The following is a 24,115-nucleotide window of genomic DNA, read 5'->3' as shown; positions in this document are numbered from 1 at the left end:
GTGAACAGATAACAAACCTGTCAAGACGGGTTTAGTGACGGGAGGGGTGAGGTAGATGATGTTTTCCAGAGGGTTGGGGTTGGGGGACGGGGGCGACATGAGACACCCTGTGAGGCCTGGACCCTGGAGAGCCCACAGCCACCGCAAACCTGATTACATCTCAGTGAAGACGTTTGAAATAGCTGGCCTCCTTTTACCCTCGAATTCACCTATTCTTTAAAAGCTCCCCTTCTTGGCCGTCAAAGCCAGCGGTCTGTCAGGGGAGGGCAGGGGCGATAGGGGCTTCCTTCTGGACGCCTGGCAGCAGATGGGTCAGGGGTTGGAAAGTGCGCCCGCCCTTTGAGAACCAAGATGACCCCGGACGTGTGGGGACGGAGGCCTGTCTTTAAGGTGCTGATAACATTCACGGTGACTTTCTCCCAGGAGACGCGCAAATGTCAACACTCATCTGCTATGGGCTTATGGTCTGGAAGAAAGGACAGGCAGAGAAAGCAGCAGGAGTATTCCTATTGTGAAGTGAATGACATATTAACGTGTCCAGCCCGCGGCGCTGCTTATCTCCACGGACCTGTCCCCTTTTGACCTTCTCCACAAATGATGCGCCGTCAATCCTGAGCAAAAAGGAATTGATCCTTAAGCAATCCAATAAACAAGCACGGTAGTAAGTACATAAGGAGAGTTGTTCTATATTTACGCAACAGATTTGACAAATGAAGTTGGTGCCCGAATATGCTTTTAAATATGTTTCACATTTTGCTTTACAATATATAACTATTTGAGGCGTAGTTATTGGTTTCTAAGTACTTAGACAATTACTAGCATTTGTAGATGGCTTATAATACCTTAATAAGCTGCTTATTGTGTTTGCAATAACCAAGTAATATATGCTAGTAAATGCCTTATACGTGCTTATAAACAACTAGTGCTTATTAATTCATTTTTATTAGTTTACTAAGTAACTTTGTTTATAGCATTCTTAAAAGTCTCTACAGCTAAACTGGAATGTAGGTATAAAATATATTCATATGAATCTTTTTATTGGGCCAGTATATAATTTCAAAATCCATAATGCATCGAGCCGTGTCATCTACTTTTAAATAAAAAGCATGACTTGCATATTATAGTGTGGTAACATAAGGTGTAATAAGGTTCTCTTAGATAGTCAAAATGACCTTTCGTTAGGACAAAACAGATGAAGCGTTTTAGACAGACCAAGTGAGGCATAGCTAGAAGAGATTGGAGGTAGGGAACTGTCCCAGGATGGTGCTAAAAACTGCACATCAATTACCTGATGCACTGAAGCCCGTTCGCTTGATCTACATTCGAGAAAAGAATCCGAACCACGTATACCTCGACAGTATATAAAAGACAATATAGAAGAAAAAGGTTGTCTATATGACACTTCTCATAACGCCACACTATTGGTGATAGCTGGCACTGATAAACAATCTTGGCGGGGCTTAGGAGCAGTCTGTGTTCAACTAAGCTTTGTTTATTATTACGCCCAATCTTTCAGACTCATCAAATGCTCGTTGAAAAGAACACATATTGTTTAGCTTAGCGTTACCCAGAGAAGGCATCGCAAGTGAAAAAAGTAAATCTAAAGCAGATGGTGCAATCCAATAAGGGCATTAAAGAAGACAGTGGAGACAGAGGAACCCGGGCGCTCGCATGCTGGCTGGTGCTTTTCAAAAGGCGCTAAAGCTAACAGGCACTGGGAGAGGAAATACAAAGGCCCACGTTCTCATTTTCTGTCTGAGAGGCCCACAAGGACCACTGGAACTTGCTTGATTTCCCCAGTCCAATTATATCTCTGCGCTCAATCCTTTCAGAATAGCAACATCACGCCAAGGGACGCCGTCTGCCTAACCGCGCCGTGCCTAATAGAGTCCCTGAAGTTGACTCCATTTCATTGCTCCTAACTAATGGGCTGTGATATTTTCCCCAAACTCACTACTGCATCTCTGGCCCCTGGAAGCTAATCTAGTCAGTGCCCAACGCCGTGCCACCCTCTTCCCCCCACCGCTGCTGTCTGTATTCGCCTGCCAACGCCCCGTCCTCCCTCCCAGCGCTCATTAGTGCTTCCTGGCTGGGTGCTGATTGTCAGAGCGCCCCTGTGATGCTGGCGCTCCCCGTTTGGCTGTGGCCGGCCTGCTGGGTGGATAGAGGAAGCCTTTAATCTAAGCAGGCTGAGAGACAAGTGCTGGGGACAGGTGGGAGGGCCAGTGGATGCACAATCTCCAGGCCCCAGCTGAGGACAGACACTCGCTCACGGCCACCTATTGCTCTCAGATGTGTACTTTGGGCCGGAACATAAGCAGGAGAAGAAATAGCCAGGCATAAATCCAGTGGAATGGCTCCCTTCCTGGTCATACTGCAGGCACAGAATGGTCCTCCAGATGGCTAAGGGACGTGGCGATGGTGCAATACAATCACTGGCATGGCCGAGCTATCAGGGATAAATATGAAGAGAGCTATATCTTTATACAGGAAAACAAGCCAGGGATGTTTTCTTCAAACTGTGGTTTAACAATGCGTTCCAAGAAAAAACACTTTTGGCTTCATTGTAGGAGTTGGCAATATATCCAGAAATGAATATTCCAATATATTAGGGGATTTTCTCATGGCAAAATTCAGATGATATTATGGCAAGCGCTGCCTGTAAATGTGCTCGCATAAAAAGTGTGATGAAATACAAACGTTCAAAAACATTAGCATATACCCACATTTCAAAACATACACTAATGTTTCAGTTCATTTATTTTTAATTAGCTATTTTCTTTACAGGCTTTTAAATATTTTTGTTAATTATAGATTACATAGTCAATATTCAAATGCTGATGTCTTCAAAACAAACGCAGCATATATAGCAGCATAGTGTACATTGGCAATAAGGCTCGACAGTTAAATAGCTTGAGGTTCATTATATGAATAGATTTTGTAACCACATTCCTAAACTGCTGCAATAACACGCACTGCCCCAATTCCCTTTTCTCCACAGTTATGATAGATAGTACCCTCTGCAAACAGGAAACCACCCACAAAAGCTGCTCGTTTGCTTTCACAAAGTTGCAATTTAACCCCTGCTAAAAGCAACCTGCATGTTTTACACCTCTACCATCACCTTAGTTGTCATAAATACCAGTCAGTGTATAATCTAGCCTCATCTCTCATTCCAACCAGGCTGTATTGAGTCAACAGTGTTGACAGGTTTAGTGAGCAGAGGTTAATGACTCTCCTAATTGTGCACCTGCAAATGTCAAACATTTGTTTATCTGTTAATTGACCAAAGAGTTACAAAGGGCTTTATCTGACATCCAGGGCCGCACTGTCAAAGAGGCTTTCATACATAAAAAGCAATTATACCATTCTCTCTGCACAGCCTTTTAGCCAGTGTAATCTGCAGGCGAGATTCAGTGAGGATAAGAGGCATGAGTGTAATTATCAACATTATTCACATTTCAGAGTGCACACTTGAACACAAAAACCAGAGGCGCCTAGAAGTACTACAGCAGCTTGTCCTCGAGCACAGAGCGGCTCAGGTTCCAGCAGGCAGCACACACAGGGAGCTAATGGCAGAGGAGAGCTCCAAACACATGCTCTGGCCCTCTCGGGGACACAGGGGAGTTAAGTGCCGCGCTCCCCACTGCTGATTATCGCACCTTGGCCGGCCTGCCAGCTCCCTCTGCCCTCCACACATTGATCTCATTTGGCCAGGAGATAAGGCAGTAATTGGATGAGGCCTCAGAATCAGATGGACCTGCTTGGCTTGGCTAATTCTGCTCTTCCTGGGTCGACTGGGCCGCGGGCCAGCGGGGCAGGCCAAGGTTAATCTCATCCAATCCCCTGTACTATGTGGCCCTGTGCTGCCCTCCTGACTCCTGACAGTTGTCCAAACATGCCCGATGTACCTGCTCGGAGCAAGTAACTTTACAAATGACATCAACAAACTTAAAGCTGAAGTACTCAATTATATATTTTCACCCGAGAAAGTATATTGTAAAAGCTATAAAATCAAACCACTACACGCTGCCTTCGTTTTTTGTCACTTTGTCAACTGCATGTTGGACTGCCTTCGGCACAGAATGGCAGCCACATCAGGACAGCTGTGGCTACAGATACTGTATATTTTATCGCAACAAATTGGACAATTTATAGACTATGGCTAGGCTGCTTGAATTTTAGTCTAATTATTGAAATGCTACAAAATGGGGATTTATGAGGAAGATTATGTATTAAAATAGGGAACAAATCTACAAGAAACAGATATGACTCGCAACAATGTCCATTTGGAGCATGCATGTAATAACTAGGATTCTCCCTCTGCTCTATAGCTATTGTCTGATAAATATATAAATCTAGGTCTATGTATAAGCATTTGCAAAAACAAAACAGAGAAATGACAAATATAAAGCACCTGTTCCCTTTCTGCTCTTGTTGTTGGTTAAGACATGTCCTAAATCAAACACTCTCCAGAGCTGCCAGTGCAGAGCATGTTCAGAAGCTGATCCAAAGCAGCTGCCATCTTGACTGATTTGGTTTGAAAAATAAGTATGTGTGAGTGTGTAAAGCATAAATCCCATTATTGGTTATCTTCACCACCTTTCATTGCTGTGACCAGAAATGCTATTCATGTGTACAGATATTTAGTATTTGCACATTATACATTCAGAGATGGGATTTGTGTATGAAAGGCTCATCAGGATGAATGCGATGGGGGACATGCTCCTCTTGGGAAATACTAATCTTCTTATTGCGTACATTTATTCAATCCAGTGTCAATATCAAGCTGAACGTGAATGGGAAGTGTGACATGTGCTTTGTGTGTCGGCTGATAGGAATGACAGAGGTAGACGTGATCACCAGGGAGTACATCAGCGCTGACAGCTCCGATCAAAGCCCCGCTCTGCAGATTAATCAGCTTTGTAAGGCGCAACATAAATAACCTCAATAGGCAGTCAATAAATATAGAAACACTTAAGGATTCATGGGAGCAGACAGCAGTTGTTTTGGAAGGGAATTTTGTTACAGGAAGTTCTATGAGAGGAACTAAGATGCAATGTTAAGCTTAAAGGGCTTTGCCTTCAAAAACCAAACCTTGGAAAATGAATTCAGGGGTAAATACTATAGTTGCAAACATGTGGTTGGCGTATGTTTTCTTACACTTTATTATCCTTGAAAAATATTATAAGAATAAAAAAATAAATACATAATATGACAATTTTATGACCTGAAGTTTAGGTTTCAGACAAATGTAAAATGACTGTAAAATTAAACATTACTGTGCAGAATTAAACTTCCATCCATCAATTTTCTACCGCTTGTTCCCTTTCGAGGTCGCGGGTGACTGGAGCCTATCCCAGTGACTTCATATACCTCGATTTCCTCTCCATTTCCATATATATATATATAAAATGGAATATATAAATTAAACTAAATACTAATAACCTTATTACCACTGTTATGGAAGAACAGATCCAACAACAAGCTTCAGTTTGGGCTCATGAGTTTACATAGAAATGTGACATCTCACACACATCGGACATAACACACAACTGCCTCCTGAAGAGAGGCATCAGGTGGTGGTGTTTTAAAATGACCACCTCTGCTGAATTGGGACACTAACAGAGACGAGCGCAGAGAAAGCATGGACATGAAACACAGCAGCAGAAAGGCCATTCGCTGGATCCTGGGGTCCACCATCCAGATTGCAGATGGATAAGTGCACGTTAAAACAATATCCCACCGACCCCACCAAATCATTTCTTATAGCTGCCTCTATTTACTGAAAGGCGGCTCATCTCCCACCGGGGCCGAAACAAATGAAAATATTATTTCTCTACTCATGAACTCCTACCCAGTCTGCTGTTGCACTGCTGGCAATTTCATTTCTTTTCTAAATTTGACTTAAGCCCACGACTTGAGGGAAATAATGTCTCTGGAATAATCTTCTTCAACTGTAATTCCAGTCTCCGAGCATGTATGTCTGTCTTTCAGTATCACTACAATATCAATTTATTTATTTATCGTCAAGCCGGCTGCCTGGTGGTTTAGGGGAAATTGGAACGGCTCATCTTGAAATAGAAGTGTTGTGACACCCAGAGCCTCAGAGTAATTCAGTGGGATGGATAAGACAGAACATGCCTGCTGTACCACTATAAAACACCAACATGGGCATACATTTGTGGTCAGGATAGTATTCAGTATTTACAAAAAAACAACAATAGGGACTACAAAAGTACTACATACCATTAGTTTTAGTACAGAACAGAAGTTTTTGGGGGCACTACCAATGACATCACAAATCTGGGTGTTTTTGAGGAAGGATAGGACCTTTTAAACAGGATTTTTGATGAGGGAACAATGTTAGAAGAAGGTTAAAAGTGGAAGAAAGTTCATTTTGCATTTCATTTATCCTTTATATAGTTTTAAAGAAGGACTAACTCTAACTTGAAAATAAGAGCTACCACCACATTCTACCCAGAGCTTGTACTACAGTGAGGTAAAATATATGGTTACATAGAAGTGGACATATACTAACCAGTAATCATGTTTATTAGCAGGATTTGTGATCATGGCTTCCCTATGGCTATGTTTTGTCTGCCTCTCCGTCTGCGCTCGAGAGCACCCCCCACCAGGCCATTGAGGATAACAAACTACACCCCAGCCTCTTGTTGGGGGGCCAAAGGTGAGTGAGTGTTGTAGGTGCACCAGTGTATACATGTGTACGTGTTCATAAAAGAGAATGTCAGTCGATAGAGACCTCCCATCACAAAAGAAAGCGCCACTTCCCTCTCCGCTCCTTTGCGCAGCCACTTCCCACATTGCTCTCATCGCTATGGCAACCGGCGCTCTCTCCTTGGGCTCTGCATGCATCCAATCAGAGGGAGACCTTTGTAGAGATTCCTCTGGGCTGCACTTATTCAACTTACCCCAGTGGAACGACGTACACGCTGAAAAGGCTGGAACAAAGAGCAGAGATACTCCCTCGCCAAAGCCTGCCGTGACATCAAAAATTGAGGCTATGGGGCACGGGGTAAGTGGGAATGCGGAAGTGGTGCGTGGCCAAGAAGCTGCAGGGCGCACGACAAAACGGGGGGAAGAAAACGGGGTGGCAATGGCATGACCACAGCCAATTTTTTGTGGAAATTATGTGGAATAGGATTTGTTATTGGAAGCCTAGGAGCCGGAATTCTTGGCAAGTATCACATGGCTCTGGCACCAGTTTAAGCTTGATAAGTCAAAATGGAATCCGGCTGAGCCTATTTATGTCATTCCTGAAAACATATGGATGGGATTCAACCGCTCAATACTTTCAACCTTCAACAATGACATTCAACACCACTTGTGCAGTCCATTAATCTTCCATGAGAATAGATTTATCATTTACAGCACAGAGGGATCTCGCTCAGACAACATTAGCCTGAGCGGTATTTACCACATAGGCCTTGATTTAGATCACTTTCAGCAATTAAAAAGCCTTGTGTCCAGGCTTCACAACAACACGCTTTTTATAGAATAGCCATGTAGTCTTTGTGTCCAAGGTCTTCAAATGTAACACTGTCTAGGCCACTGTCGACACTGTGCTTGTTGAAAGGTCACTGCACACAATCACAGTACTTATTTTCATTTAATTATAGCCGTCCAGCCGCACATGTATCCAGATCTAAATGAAACAGCAGACATGGCGACTTGACGGTAGGCATGCCCCCAGAACCAGGACCCAGTGGGACCTGCGGCCGCTCCTTGATGGACAAAGAGCTGCTGGGGCCCTGGCAGGCTGATTGAGGCAAAGCAGAATTTAGCCTGAACGCCGTGTCACAAAGTGTCACAATCTGTTCCTGACAATCTGACTGCAGGCGACACCAGATAAAAGGGGAAAGAAAAATGAAAGTGTGGCTCAGAGCACGAGATTGGTCTGGGTCCAAAATGCCAGCAGTAAGTATGCGCATGTCAAGACGAATAGTCACAATTTAGGTTAATGAAAGCGTAACCAGCAATGTTGTTGTTTTTAGCCAGTTATTTATGAAGTTATTTGTTTGCATGTAAGATTAGACATAAAGACATCATTTTTTGTTAGTTCGGCAACACAGTCGTCAGATACTTTGTAATTACATGGATAGAGCATTAATAACCCCATAATTAGAAAATGTATTTAGGTCACTATTTAGACATTGCATTTGCCAGATTCTTTTCCAAATGCCACATCTCCCAGACATCTCTGCGACATTATATTTAAACCTGTGGAGAAGCCATTACATCAGCTGTCGGTTAAATCCCTATGCATCCGCTGCTCGCTTTCGCATTATTACTCCTGCACACACAGCGGCCGTGGCAGAGAGGACGATCCTGCGATAACGAGCTAATTATAGGTACAACGTTCTGGCTCCCATATCTAAATGCTTGTCTCTAATAAGAAACATTTCAAATTATTGAGAGGCAGAGAAAAGGGGAGAGAGTGACATATAATTGATGCGAGCAATTACATGTTCAGTGTCAGAGCAAATTGGCCGGCGTATCTGGACATGCAGGGGAGCGCGACCTCATTTACATCCGGGTGTCAGCGAATAATTGGAGAATGTACTGAGGAGGTGGGATGGGGATTTTGTCAGCTAACATTACATAAGTATTTCACCATTGGTTTGCTAAAGTTCCAGACTAAATGTTCATGGAAAAATTAAGAGTATTCAGTGCCATCGATCTGTTTGTAAAAAAGTGTAATTTGAAATGAAATGGCTTCACTGCATGCACCGGGACTCTAAAAGCAGTAATCATAGGCTCAGTTTTGCTGCCTCAAACCTCAGACCGCTTCAAAAGCCTGGGAAGACCAAGCCTGACTTTATTATATCACTACCAGATGTTTCATTACTAAATAACGTTCACCACAAGAAAACATTGTCGTGTGAGAGGAGAAGGGCCTGGAGTGGAAAAAAACACACTTTTTTGCATCAAGAAACAGAACATGCATCGCTAGGTCTTTTCACATTTCACAAATTTCGAATAAAATTAAGATATTATAACTTACATTGTTGCAGGTTACAGGTGCTTTATACCACATTTTCTTAAGCATAATATTTGCTTCAATAGAAAAACTCTGCGCTACACCACATACTGTATCTCTATAGCTGGTTCTGAAATAACCAGTGAAATAAGGGATATATTTATTAAAGTCTGTCCAATGCACCTCCCATCAGGCTAGCTAACATTGCTAACACTGACTGGCGGATCCGAACCACGACTACAGAGTCTTTCTGCAGCTCTCATCAAGAGCCTAAGGTGGAAAAAAGGAGTAACATGCTGTTTACTCGCAATCCTAGGTCCGTAATTGCCAATTTATTTGATAGGCAGCTGGGTAATGATGGCATTTCACCCCTTACCGCAGAGACTAAACGGGAGTGATTCATCCGGCGCTCCTGCCCTCCCTTCTGCTGCTGCCTCATCCTGCCACCCAGACTGAGGCGGTGTGTGTGTGGGGGGTGGCTGCCATGTTGGCTTCAAACAAGCCCAAGAGGGAGCCCAGTGCTTCACAGCAAATATGGGTAAGCCTGCCAATTTAGTTTGGGTTTGGGGCTGAGCGGATGTGTCATTTGTAGACCTTAATGAGCTGGCAGGACGGAGTGAGGAGAGGAGAGAGTGCAGGAGGCAGCCCTGACCTCCTCTGGCCTCATCCCACAACCACTGCCAGGTCACACACTTACTTAATCTGCTCCAGCGGAGCGCTACTCTGCACCCAGCCAGGGAACAGGGGAACAGGGGAACATTAGAAGAGGGGAAGAGGGGAACAGTGGAACAGGGGAACATTGGAAGAGGGGAAGAGGGGAAGGAAGTTCTGCAGCAAATACCATTAGTGAACTGTTGCTCTAATGAACAGGATCCTGTTTCACACTGCTCTGTGCCACTAACGAGTGACTTAGAGGCATTCTCTTTGCTTCGCCACTCAAAGAGAGCATCGCCATTCCCCGTGCAGCTGAGCACAGTCAGTGTCAGTCTGACCACTGCTGGAACACACAACTGTTTATTATTTCACTGAAAAGGACACAGCTTTAGATTCTATGTATCATATATATATATATATATATATATATATATCTTTGGGTTTTCCTCCATGCAGCAGAAAACAGCGTTATCCGCTGCGCCTCAGCCCATGTGTGAAGTGGGGTTTTAAAGTGTAGGGCTGGGGACTTTTTCTAAAACCTGTGAAGACGTGACATGTCGCTCTAAAAGTCAGTCCTCTGCAGCCCAGCTTTCAGCAGCTCCTCCCTGATGACCGCTCTCCTGAGGGTGTGTGTAGAGCAAACTGAAGCAACATGTTGTCATCACATATGGAAGTGGTTTAAGTAACATACAGCTGCTTACATAAAGGTAGTGAATATTTGAATGGTGAATACATTGTTTACATCCAAACAATACAGTCCTATTACTGTGTGTGTTGTTCTGTTATCAGTGAAACCCTATACTATTACTGTGTAGCTACAGGATAGTCAAATAATATTAGATAATAGTAGTATTTGTTCAATTGTTGTTGTAAACATCAGATTTCTCGTTTCACTTTGTGCCCAGTCAAGCGTCCTGGCGCTACACAGAGAATCAGCTTTGCTTCACTTGTCGGCCATGTCTCTCTCAAAGACTGGCCTGCCTCCGTCTGACATCTTTAATTATGGGCTGATATCTGATCTCTTGTGCTCACAAATCACAGAGCGCTGCCTGTCTCAGCTCTCCCTGGAGTCTGCTCTCTCTACATTCTGGGACATGTCACATTGCACAAACTCTGGACTCTCTGTTGTGGCTTATCCACAATAAGAAAGTGGCTTGGTTAAATGTAAGCCCTCTTTGTATCAATTACATTATTTATTATTAACATTTATTACAGATTTCTGAATCAATAACATTGTAAAAGTATTTTAGAAGTGTATTAGATGTAGGTTATGTTTATGATTTAATTTAATTTAATTTTGCCAACCTTCTATAACAAAATTCTGATTATTATTAACTGTTGACCATTTTCACCTACTTATATACACAACAATGTTACGCCTATAACTTAAATAATTGTATCAACATTTTCTCTTTTAAATTATACATTTAAGTTGATTATTTATGATTTTATGAATGTGAATGCATTTGTATTTTGATTTTAATGATTGTAACACACCATTTGTATAATGCTGTGTACAAAATGTGCAAATAAATGTTGCTTGCTTGCAATAAAGTAAATAAATACAAAATAAATGAAGTTTTCTGTTTTTTTTAAATGCAACAACAGAAAAAAAACAATTTAAATCACTACCAACAGGAAATAAAGAGTAGAAAAAAGTATCCTGTGTGATGCAAACAATCGATAAATAATTGAAATGTTGGAAAGCTCATTTTGTTCACATGGTTTACATAACACAAAAAAACAAGTTTACAGTAGCATATCATAGATAATCCCCAGTAAACAAATAGACAAGTAGCAGGTAAAGTTAGTCGACTTACATCAGTGAGTCGGTCTCTGGAGCTGCTCCTGATCGACGGCTTGGACAGTGCACTCTCACTGTCGCTGCCCTTACAGTTGCTCTGCCCGTTCTTCAACTGTAAATCAAAAAGAAGAATTGCAATTGGTTGACAAAAAAGATAAAAGTAAGTAAAAGCCTCGATAGCCAGCACTAAATTCTGGTTCATGAATATGTGAACGCTGGCACTGGCACTGGGGCTGTCTCTGTAAATCTGTCATGTTTTGGGAGTCTATTCGGCGGCCATCACCGGACTTGCCAATGATAGACGCCATCTGATCTCGCAGTATGAAACTCCTCTCTGCCCACCACCACATAGAGGAGAGGGAACAAAGACCCTCCAGAACCTTCAAATGGAGCCACTACCCCTCTCTGAGCAGACACCACATGCTGAGGCAGCAGGGGCCCACTAAGTGTCATCCTCCACACATTCTGTTTGAGCTACAGCAAAATAACAAGGAGAGGAGAAGAGAAGAAGTGCCAATCTGATGCCAACCAGAGGTCCTTTTCGATCTGGAGAATAATCAGATACTGTGGCAGAGGGAGGAGCGACTGTCTGTCCTGTTCCGACGTGCTGTGCTGATGTGATGGACGAGCCCAGCGCAGACACGCCGCAAAAGCACTGGCGGCTTCCATATCAGAGCGCTGTGGGGTCAGGAGACGTACAGAAGTCAAACTAATCATTGACAATAACATTATACAAGTAGAAAGGGCTGTTTTTGGTACCTACGTTTGTTAAATTATGAGGCAGAAATGATAGAACTGAATTAAAATGTTCAAAAATGTCATTAAAGGTGAGAAAAGCATACATGACATAAATACAGGTACTTAGAATGGAACTATAACTATATTAGATGATCAGTTAAACTTTTGTTCATTATAAATGGCAATATTGATCTAAAATAGCTGAGTAACAAAAACGTTCTCTTAAAAACTGCCAAACTGATAAGCCCCGCCTCTTCATAGTGGCCTTTTACATAACAATTAATGAAATACCCTGAAACGCTGCACCTTTAAATACTCCACACCGTCCCGCTCCAGCTCCTAAGACCGACCGAGACTATTTTTCAGCTCTGGTAGGTACAAACCTTCATTTAGTGTGATGAAAGGGCATGAGGTGTGGGAATACTAAACGAACCCTTGAGTTGAGAAGATAATTAAAATGAAAATGTTCCCTTTTCTGTGGCCATTAAAGGTGTGAAAAGAATCCTATTCCTTGGAAGAATTGCACAACGGGCGGAAGGCAGTGAATTGGTCGCAGCTCTGAGCCTGATAAGAGAGTCGGGGCTGGTGGGAAATGCCTGGTGGTGCTTCTCTAGTGTGTGTGTGTGTGTGTGTGTGTGTGTGTGTGTGTCTATACAGCTAACACACAGCAGGCCGGTGATAGCACTAATTAACTTTCTATTCCCACTAAACCCGGGCACAGATTTATCTTTTTGTGTAATTGCCAGTTCATTTGTGAATCTGAAATGGAAAAAATACTTCTGTTGTCCTTGTCTGAGGAAAGATCACAGCAAAAAAAAAAAAAAAATGGGGCATGATGTTTACACCCCAGCTTTGGACTTCCAGCTTCAAAAACATGTTGACCTATAATATTTATTAAGCAGCCAGTGTCCCTGCTGACAACAGAGAGAGGACTGAGCCAGGGCACTCATGCATTTATGAATGTGCACACAAATATATTCCGCCGACTGAATTAAAGATCGGCAGATAAAAAATTGAACGGTACAGTGCGTGGCCTGGCTATCATCACGCAAACGTGGGGCAGATTTATATTTGAATAATCGATCTGGAATGGCAGCGAGGCAGCGGGGGAGCTGTGCAATCATATGGTGAGTCTTCTGGCTTATCAGCAGCAGGCGTGTGCGGCATGAAATGACAAATCTTACTCAAATTCAGCCGCCTGAAGTACATGTCTAATAAAGATGTTAAAATATAGCCTGGGACCTGATTACACGGCCATGTGAAAATGTATTCCTCCGCTTGTTCCTGATGTACCCTAGAGCCTCCATAAATGAGAATTGAAGTTTAATCCAGATTTGTGTCCGTGTTTGATGAGCATTTGCCTTTATAGTGCTAAATTGGACACATTTTGGTGGCGACTCGCATAGATTTGAATAAAACAACTGTATGAATAAAAACAATTAGTTTTTAAATATTTTTTTTAATATTTAATATTTAAACAAAGGACTCAAATTAAAAAAAAATATTTAACAGAGACAAAACCAAGACTAAACTGTTGCTAAGACTTGTTGCTAAGGCAAATCATGAATAAAATCAGCTTTTAATGTTTTCTTTTTTTTTTTATTAAGATTTTTTTCTTTTTCAACTTTATGATGAACATTGAACAATATATATATATATATATATATATATATATATATATATATATATATTTCATATATATATGAATAAACAAATATATATATATATATATATATATATATATATTTGTTTATTCATATATATATGAAAAAACAAACAAAACAAGCCCAGCAAGAGAATGACAGACATAAATCAAAAGACATCCTACAAATCAATAAAATGTATCTAAACAAATGTTCCACTTTGCCCACAGTCAGTCAAATTAAAGTTGAAGTTAAAAAGCTATTCGGTTTGAAATACATATTGCAATGCCCCTTCTATGTTTGCCTTTGTATGATGAATAATAGGATTTTTTATAACAGAATTTTGTTAGTTTTTGTTCAGTGCCATTCAAATGCGTCTCTTGTAAATATACAATGTTTATTCTTTCTTTTTTTAATTTTTGTTACATCTTTGTTCATTTCATTGAGTTCAGTATGCCATTGAAGGATGCTACTTGTAACACTTGATGCCATTAGGTTGATTGTATTGATCGTACTGTTGATAACTTTAGAATATTTTTACTCTCTCTGGTCGAAAACAACAAACAGACACGAGAACCATAGGAACACAAAGATCACAGATGTGGTGGAACTTTTGTCGTTGTTGACGAACCCCGGTTGGAATACCTGGAGCAAAGACCATGCTCTTGCCTTTGTACTGGAGGTCTCTTGCAGCCTTCAGGACACGTTCCTTCACACAATAGTTAAGAAACAATATTATCAGGCTTGCCCAGGCAATGTGCTCTTTTGATTGTGATGTAAGGAGCCACGTTAGCTTGCGATGTGGGCTGTTTTCTAAAGGATAGTGGACCGTCAGCTTTGTTTTTTTCGGTCCCGTAGTGTTACCAGACCTGCGCCTTCCTTGCACACGCCTTAATTGTTCTTCTTCTTTGGGATTAGGTGGGTCAAACCATGATTTAAAGCCAGGTTTTGCAGCAGAGGTGTGGGTGTGTCAGCTGAAAGCGCCGCCATAACCCGGAAGTCTCAGCTTTTAACGTTTTCATAAAGTCCATTTTCTGTCTGATGGAAGACCTTGGTGTAAACGTTAGTTGTGATATTGATTATTTCATTAGTCAATACTGCGGAATCAATAATTTTGTGATTAATTGTGCAGCCTTAATTAAGATTAGGCATACATGTGATTTGGTAACTCTGAATGGCCCATGGTTGGCTAAGGATTATTGTTTTTATTTCCGAAAATTAATATTATGTAAAAACTAAAATGGAAAACAATGAGATACATTTTTTTCATAGCTTGTTCTTTCCTGATTGCACTGTTCTATTTGGTGTGTACAAAGAGAATAATTAAGGAGAAGGTTGAAACATAAGAATGCATTTATTTAATGACCTTAGTCAGCTGCACTGTGTAAAACTGCCCCTGTAGGAGGAACACAAACAGATGGTTTTAGTCATCCAGAGGCTAATTTCACCACAATTAAAGACACAGACAGACATTAGCATCTAATAAAACACTTCCACTAAAGCCTTTGCTCTTGTGCAAAGAGACTTCTGCATCTTCACATTTTCAAAACTAAAAGGAGAAAATCCATTCATAATGCCTTGGACAACAGTCTCCTTCTCAGAAGAGTTATTTATTACAACGCAGTAAAGTACATGGGAACATAATTTACAGCATTGTTCCGCACATGTGGAGTCAATTCTTTTCTCACTTACAGGAAAGTGCTCACCAGTGCTATTGAGGGATTTTACAAGAGTATTGACCTATTCTCAAGGGCTGTGCTACAGACTCAATGCAATCAAGCACAGAAGATGACTGCTAGCATTTTGAACCACACCAGACTCTTTAAACAGGACCCCACACACACCCACATACTCCCATTCCTCACCCCACAAAAAGGAAGAGAGATGACAGTGAACTAGGCTCACTTCTGTGGATGGGCCTCGCAGGGATTGTGCAGCCATCAGCTCTTGGTTTCCCTTAGATACGCACAACAGCAGCTGCCGAGCCCGCACTAATAAAGGCTGGAACAATTTAAGGGCTTTTATTGTTCTTCTGCGGCTCTCACAACAGCTAACCTGTCCTCACAGGAACCGCCACACACACTCCCACTAGCCCGGCAATGAAAGAGGATCTCATTTACCTAAAAGCGCTTATAAATTTTTAATTTGCTTTAACAAGTAAATTAACAAGTCCCTCATTTGGGGAGTTTTATGGCCGCTTGCCACTGAGGGAGAACCATGAAAGTTTTATAGATAATCCACTACCTCAGCTCGGATGCCCATAATAAATTGTCTATTTCCTGCGGCACTGTCAAATCCCCTGGTTCTACTGACTACACTTTGAATATCTCCTTTATGATACCTTTATTGAGCTATATACCAGAGCTATTAAAGGAAAACTTACTTCTCAGCAGTTAAAATGTTTAGAAATTTGAGTCGACTTCGAACTGGTACTTCTGCATGGCCTTGGGAGAGCCCATTGACAAACATTAACGCACATTAAGCATCTCTAATTATGTCCTGCGTCTCAGGCATCTCACGATGAGCTCCGCGGGTCTGGAGACAGCAGCAGTTGGGATGTGCCTCTTTAACCAAGCGCTGTCTTTATGTGATGAGACATTATGTTGTACAGCGGCTAAAGGCTGCTCCGGGCCTGTGTGCGGTTGACAGGGGCGAGCAGCTCATTATTGTGACAGTGCAGTGTGGGGGAGCGCTCGGCAGTGGCCTGGCTCTGACCCTGGGCTGCTCTGAGTGCCACAGACAGCACTCCTCTCAGCTCTGTCTTGGCCTGTCACCAGCAGCAGCACCACAGCCCAGGGTTTGTTTACTGCCGCACTGTGTTGCCATAAGCGCACAATACTCGGGTTTATTTTATTTCATTCAACTGGGATATTATTTAAATAGCATGTAAGTGCAAAGCTGGACTTAGCATTCCATGGAGTTAACAATATAGTAATGCTGTTAGTTATACGTCAATATTCAGTGTTGAGTTTGTAGGATAGAGGACAGTACACACACCTAAACTAAGTCACTAGTGGAGGCTGTTGATGTGACGTTACCTCCAAAAAGTAAGCAGATTGTTTTGTAGAGCCGTTGGATACTTTTATTTTTCTCCATGTCTTTAGGTCTGTGTTTGGTACAACATAACTCCTTGATATAACAACTCTTCTACATTAAAATGAATGAATTGCTTCCCCCACAGTTGTTACTTTCCTTGGATTCTGACTGCCGTATACTTCCTATATTTAAAGGCTTATTTAAAGCCGGACAGGACAAATAGAATATATTTTTTTAAATTCAATTTAAATTCAAACCTCTTGCCTCGCCTTTGGATGGGTGCAATTTAAGCAGTGGTAGGGGAAAATAGGAATTGTTGGAGCAAAGGCATCTTGAATGTGGGAGAATAAAGATTACTCAAAAATACAGGATTTTTGGATGAGAAGGGAAAACAATTAAAAAAAAAGAAAATAGGACAACTACACAATGATTTTGCGCAATATATTGGCTCCAGTATCAGTATTGGCCATTTTTTTTTTTTTTTTGGGCTGTGACGCAGTCATTACCAGATTGTCCCCAGTGTATCAGACTGTAAAAATGAAAATAGAAGCGCAAATAGGCTAACAATATGTCTGTATGTTTATCATGCCATAAATATAAAATATACATTCTGTTATTATTTGTGAAGTTCATTTGTAATCGCTCCTTCATTTTATAGCTAGACCTGTGCAATGGATTTTAAAACCGAAATATTGGTATAGGCAAATATTGGTTATCTACGCCAGCAGCAAGCCAAAAAATAAAAAAATATCAGATCGCCCCTAGATGATGCCTTACGCCTAACCATTTTTAAATTTTTACACCATCCACATCTTTTGGCCAGCCCTTCTCTCTCGTTGCTTTACTTTCATTGAGAGATCACTATTGAACACGATGATCAAGTTCTTTGTCTCTGTACTGGAATGAACCGCTGCGGATCCATTGAGAGCAGGTCCCAGCAACTGAAGTAACGGCTGAGAAATTTAGTCTCATGAGGGGGGGCAGGGGCAGCAGCGGGGGTGGTAAAAGTGGTTGAGAGCAGCGTTTTGATCTCATCAGTCATACTAAAGGACTCCATTTCCTCCACCGCAGGCTGCAGGCTACACCGGCTCGCGGCTGCATTTGTGTATCGCCATAAATCTTTGATCTATGACGACATTACAGACAAATCAATATGCTTTTAACATCCATCCTCTGGCCTGCGTCGCAATCACCCTCCTCGCAAATGGTCATATAATGCGGCGGTCTGGAGCACTGAGTTATGGGGACAATTCCCAGATTTAATAATGAACTGAGCAGGTGGAGAGGCTGCGGAGGAGAGGGGAGGAGGATATAAGAGCGGCAGGAGACCTCTACTCTCTTAGATCATATCTGAACATCTTGTTATAGTGGCCCTGAGTGGCAGTAAAATAACCTCCCCACTCACTTTATGCAGCGCCAATTCCCCCAGCTCCCACAATCCCCCAGTATAGTGCTGACAGACGGTCCACCTGGAGAATACTAGAATCCGGCTAAATCTGCAAACAGGAAACTGGCTGCCCTGGCATGTGCTCATCACCACATAACCACTCATCAAAGAAATTTATGTGCAATTAATTACACCATTCCCCAACTCTACAATCTGTGCTAGCAAGTCATTACCGTGGTATTGGCTTTCAGAGAGCCATCCAAAGGCAGGCGCGGCCAGTGTGCCAAATCACAGCTCCCTGGGCTGGGCAGCTTCAATAAAGAGCGGCATGGAAAAAAGACAGCAGAGAGAAGGCCAGCTCCTATCAGCTTGCAGGGGCTATCATTTCTCTTTTTTATTGCCATTTATTTTCCTCCAGGAATTCACTGCCAGTATATTGGCAGGCCTTCCAGTAGATGGAGGCAATGAAATTTAGCGCAGACACTTAACACTGGGTCAATCCTTGTGTGCGGCTCATGTGTGGTGGTAATATGATAGACAAATGCTTCCAGTTTGGGAGAGTGCTTTTTATGTTACAGGAATAGTACATCCCGGTCTGTGTCACTCTCGCTGCTGCAGAGAAGATGGAATTATGCTTAGCCAGAGCCTTTTGAAGGACCAGGCACACATTTGCAAGCACTACACTTATGACATGACTAACTCGGAGGCAAGTCTCACCATGAAACATGGAACTATGGCTTAAAAAGATTGAAAAACTAGACACAGAATCACAATTCAAAACTCAGTATATTTAGCTATATCGCCCAGCCCATATTCACTTTATTATAATTTCAACCCGGCATGTATCCAATGTTTTTTTCTAAAGTAAAATTAGTTTTGCCTCAGTACACACATGGTAAAAGCAGCCCTTAAAGTCAATATGAGACCGCTGTGTGTTGCCAGCATTTAGTTGCAAAGTGTTTTAAGTAACACTGGAGCGCTGTTACCACGCTAGTTGCGGTTAGCACTGCAAAACTCTGCTCTGGCCTCTGAAAGTGGTGAATAATTAGGATGCTTGAAAGGTGTTAACCAAGCAAGGAATACTTTTGGGATAATACTTATTTGAAATGAAATTTCCCCATGTGGGACAATAAAGGAATATCTTATCTTATCGTATTTAAAATTAACTACTTTTTAAGACAGGAAAAAAACAGTTGCAGTGCCTATAAAATGCCTGCACTATAAACATGTATCTGTAATATCTGTTTTCCATACGCTATTGGTCACATAGAATCATCAAAGCATTCACTGTTTTAAGTTACAAAGCATGAAAAATACCAAATTTGTCCAAAGAATTGACACTTCTAAGAACATTGTAGAACCGCAGACTGGTTACATTTAGTTATGCTATAGGCACCCGAGAGCCTATAGAATGGCATTTACGGTTCATTTATGCAAACAGAACCCACATGTTTATATCTTATAGCCCGGTTTGTTTGATCAGTTTGTGTTCTCAGTAGCTATCAACAAAGCACTCTGTCAAATCACTGGCTCTGACCCCCTTTGAAAACATGCTCTGGCTCTGTTTGTGTTTGGTCTGAGTTTCCTTGGGCCTGTAATGCACTTCCTCAGCCCATAAATCAAGCTTGTGCAACTTTTTGGATTTCTCTTTTCTCAAACCTTGGACATTGTTTTTCTCTATGTACCGCATCAAAGTATCCACCAAGGCTATATTCTGTCTCCAAATAAGCAGCATGATGTGGTCCTTCATAATGCTTTCGGACAGATTCTTTTCAGGCTTAGAAGGCCACAAATGTCAACCTCAGGAAGGCAATTATGAGAGTAAAATTACTTCCTTACTGTTATCAATTCGCTGTAGGACCAAGGGAATGGTTAAAAGCCACCGTGAAATAGGGCACAGTTAGACTTTTCTCCTGGGTCCCGGCCAAGGCTGCTAACCTCGCTATTAAAGTCCCCGACAAGCTATGTCAATGCAATCTGCTGAATGCCTTGAGTGACACACGATCGATATTCTCTCCTCTCCTGGGTCATCACCACTGACAGAGGCCTAAGTAATAATACAGCCCTCGCCGCCTCTCCAACTTAAACGCTTCCACCGCCGTAATATTTCTCCCTCTTTGTTTTGGGGGGCTTGGGAGTTAAATTTTCCACCCCGATGGAAGGAGAGAGATAAGAGAGACAGGAGGGAGCTGAGTGTATTGGACAGAGTGTGCATGTGTGGAGCGCTGACAGAGCGGCGGCACAGAGGGAGGGGCCATGATAAATCGAAAATGACTGGCTGGCGAGTTGTAATCTGCCAGCGCGGAGCCCCCTGTAGCAACAAGCCAAATGAAAAAGCATGCTGACAGGCCGCAGAGATGGAGGGCTGAGCAGGAGGAGACTGCACAGAGGAAAGAGGGATGGTAGACTCAGGATTTTCCCCCATTCACAAAGGAAGAGCGAGGGATTCAGTCGTAAATAAAACACACACAAACATACGAGTCTCATTAGACTTTCAAATGGGCTCCAACGTAAACAGTAGCAGTTGGCAATGTTGCAGTGCTCATCAAATGCTGTAAGTGAGCTTCATATGAAAATATGCACGTTTGTGTCTGGGTCTGTGTGGAAGAATCTGTTTTATGTGCAAGACCTTCAAGAGCAGGTGAATACAAGTTATCAAACTCCAACACAAGAGCTCCACCTATTGAACATGGCTCCTCTGTACCCTCTGTACCCTCTGTACCCTCTGTACCCTCTGTACTCTCTGTGCCCTCTGTACCCTCTGTGCCCTCTGTACCCTCTGTACACACACACACACTCACTCACTCACTCACACACACACTCACACACACACACACACACACACACACACACACACACACACACGTGGGAGCAGCAGGAGGAGCTGAAGGCACCTCTTTCATTTTAAAGTCACTCTTTAACATGTAGCCCACAGTGCTGTGGACAGCTAATAAGGGTGCTGCCGTTCAGCCATGTCTGGCTCCTAATACAATGTCAGCTGCAGTGAGAGCTAAGAGCTAAGCCTGCTCTATCCTCCCCAGTGTTAAGTGTGTTAGCCTGATGCCTGTTAAACAGGGTCTAGCAGGAGCAGGGCCTCAGAGAGGGAGTCAGTCTGCCACGCCGTCTGCCTGCCTAACAGGCTCGTTGGCCCGAATGCACAACTCGCCCAGAAAGGCAAGGTCAGTCCAGAGCAGAGGTGGGCCCAGACCAGAGGAGAAGCATTGTAATGTGAGCCCCGTACACTCATGTGAAAAACAATGGTCTCCCATCAGCACACACTGAGCCCACAGTAAACATGCTCCAGTTTACATGTACATGAGAAGAGCTGCATACATTTACTGCTCACTGTGGCCAAGCGTGTGGCCTGATGCATTCACAAACAGCAGAGATCTGCAGTCTTTGTCTGTTTATGTGCTGCTGCATGGCCCCAGCACAGACAGGCCAATAAGCCGACAGTGCCTGAGTGCCTGGGCCCCGCTCTCCTCCTGGTTCAGACCTGCGGCTCACAGTGGGGCCGGCGCACAGAAAAGCCATCTCGCTCACAGCGTGGTTGCTGTTTGGGGCCACGCCAATGAGCTGCATGCTCCGACTCCCCGCGTTCCCACTGGGCTATTCAGGAAATCACAGCTGATACGGAGCCATTTGTCTCCTTTTGTACTCAACCCTGGTCCAGCTCGAGCTGAACAGAGAAAGAGAGAAAATGCAGCTTTTGCCTCCTGAGGAAACACAGAAAATTATTTCTGAAAACATCACGATAGCAATTTCAGTAAAAGCACATGAAATGAATGGAACACAATTGAAAAGTCTGTCTCTGCAGGAGCAGGAGCCTGTAGCTTTTAGTGTGCAGGAAAACTCTGATTCTCCACCCATATTTTTCTCAGTCAGAAGTGTATTTAATAGTTCTGATAGCTCATATAGAGTCATATATAATCACTATTTAAACTCTAAAGTGCAATCCTTTGTTAACATGTCTTGAATAATACCTGTGAGGTTTGTGGATGTCACATAGCACACGCAGCAAAACATTTTCCTGTGAAATGTAACACCATCTCAAACTGACTCAACCCAAACCCATTATATGTTTATAACACAAACAGAAGGAACAACACCTTCAGAAGTGCTTACAAGAACATCAACACTAATTATACAGGAGCTCCGCTAATGCAATTACTTCTAACATAAACTATTTTAGGACCTCCTCTCCCCACAGTAATCCTTAAAGCAGAGGGCTGAATAATGGATCAGCGGCTGCACAGAGGCTGAATCAGAGAGAATGCTCCCCTCTCATGTATTCTTCTCTTCTGTCCCACAAGAAGGAACAATGCATCGCCGCCTCTTTGAGCTTTGAGTTCAGAATCCATTCAACTCTCAGAGCAGCTTCTGTTTCCCTCCCTCGCGGTGGGCCACAGCAGCCTGTGAGCATAGTGTTAGCCTGTGGGGGGCGCTACATGACAACACATCAGGATCAGAGTGGAAAGCAAGTCTCCTGATAGTAAAAGGCAAAATAATGTTGTAATTATTAGTATAGAACACTTGGTATAGACTTGTAATTTATGCTTTTAAGCTACATCACATCTATTTCTTTAAACTATGGGGAATTATTTAACAGTTGCATCTTCACGTTCTTGGAGTTCCCTTGGGATGCACAAGCTTGATTCAAATACAATTTTACATGTCGAAACAGTGTAATTTGCTTCTTAATCACTCGGGTTTGCGTGACAATAAAAATACAAAACATCATACAGTATTGTTTAACTGAGATAAATGCAGGAAGGAAACTAATAAGTACAATAAATTATGCGTTTCATCAGGTGTGGCTTTTCCACTCACAGACAGACTACAGCAGTAAAGCTTGGGGGGGATGTGGTGGTCCACCTCTGCTTCTAGACCCAGGGCCACACTGGGAATCACTTCAAACTTTCACTCTATACGTCTGATTAAAATGATAGTATACTCTTTAACTTTCATGGCTAATCATTGATTAACACAAAGGGCCTGTTGTTTCTTCCATATGAAAGGGGAGCACACACACACACACACACACACACACTCCCCTGCTACTCGTGGCTGCCGGCTAATTGTAGTAATTTTAGATGATTGTTATTAAAAACAGGCCAGTGACAGAACTTTGAGGGTTTAGTCGCCTCAAAGGGAGAACTTGTCACACCAGGAGCCTCTGTGCATCCTAATAACTGCAGTCATGGTTTTCAATAGTATTGCTGAGTTTGTGCCGACGTGAAGACTACTGGAGTATTTTATATATATATTGGAAATTAAAATACGTCTGTCAAATGCATCTGCAAGGTCAAAAAGGTTAAGAAGCTACATGAAATAATACAAATCTTATGACGAGGAAGTGCTTGTTGTGACAATATGGAGTTTTTTGTCTTCTATCAAGTTCTGTGTGTATTTAATTGTTATATATGGACCCATTCAGTCTGTAATACAGTTTTGACTGATTGATTGATTGATATGGCTAACTAATTAAAACTTCAGAATTTTAAATTGAGAGTAAATAGTTTCATACAGCACAGTGAATATCTGGCTTCCATGGCTTTCAATACTCAACAGTACATTTTGTGAAGACATGTTTTGTAGGAGGGGCTCAGCTCTTTCATTAGGGTGCTCACTAAAAATGCCGAGCGCGTGTCCACAGTCAGCACCCTGTAGTATTGTAAGCACCAATGTGAAATTCATTGTTATACCACACACTCATTATGCGCTTGCCATTTCAAATTGTTTTGAAGAGACTGGATATCTTTTTACTGAGGGACAAAAACAGGCAAACATTTGCTTATTACTTTTCTCTTTTTACAATTCTAATTCAAGCATTGGCAGTTAATCGTTCCTTT

At 42.3% G+C, this 24,115-nt stretch overlaps 1 protein-coding gene across 10 annotated transcripts in view; it reads right to left on the bottom strand.

Moving 5' to 3' along the window:
- The window catches only part of auts2a (activator of transcription and developmental regulator AUTS2 a), a 201,424-nt gene that overhangs the window by 116,301 nt on the left and 61,008 nt on the right, over positions 1–24,115 (bottom strand). For all 10 annotated transcript variants that reach the window (XM_072446700.1, XM_072446701.1, XM_072446696.1 and 7 more), the window contains exon 4: positions 11,476–11,571. In XM_072446700.1, coding sequence (XP_072302801.1) covers positions 11,476–11,571 — 96 coding nt within the window. The remainder of the gene's footprint in view (positions 1–11,475; positions 11,572–24,115) is intronic.

Source organism: Eucyclogobius newberryi, unplaced genomic scaffold (assembly GCF_026437365.1).
Source record: "Eucyclogobius newberryi isolate DKJ021-1_F unplaced genomic scaffold, fEucNew1.0.hap1 SCAF_15, whole genome shotgun sequence".
Taxonomy (NCBI): Eukaryota; Metazoa; Chordata; class Actinopteri; order Gobiiformes; family Gobiidae; genus Eucyclogobius; species Eucyclogobius newberryi.
This window is presented reverse-complemented; position numbering and strand designations above follow the sequence as displayed.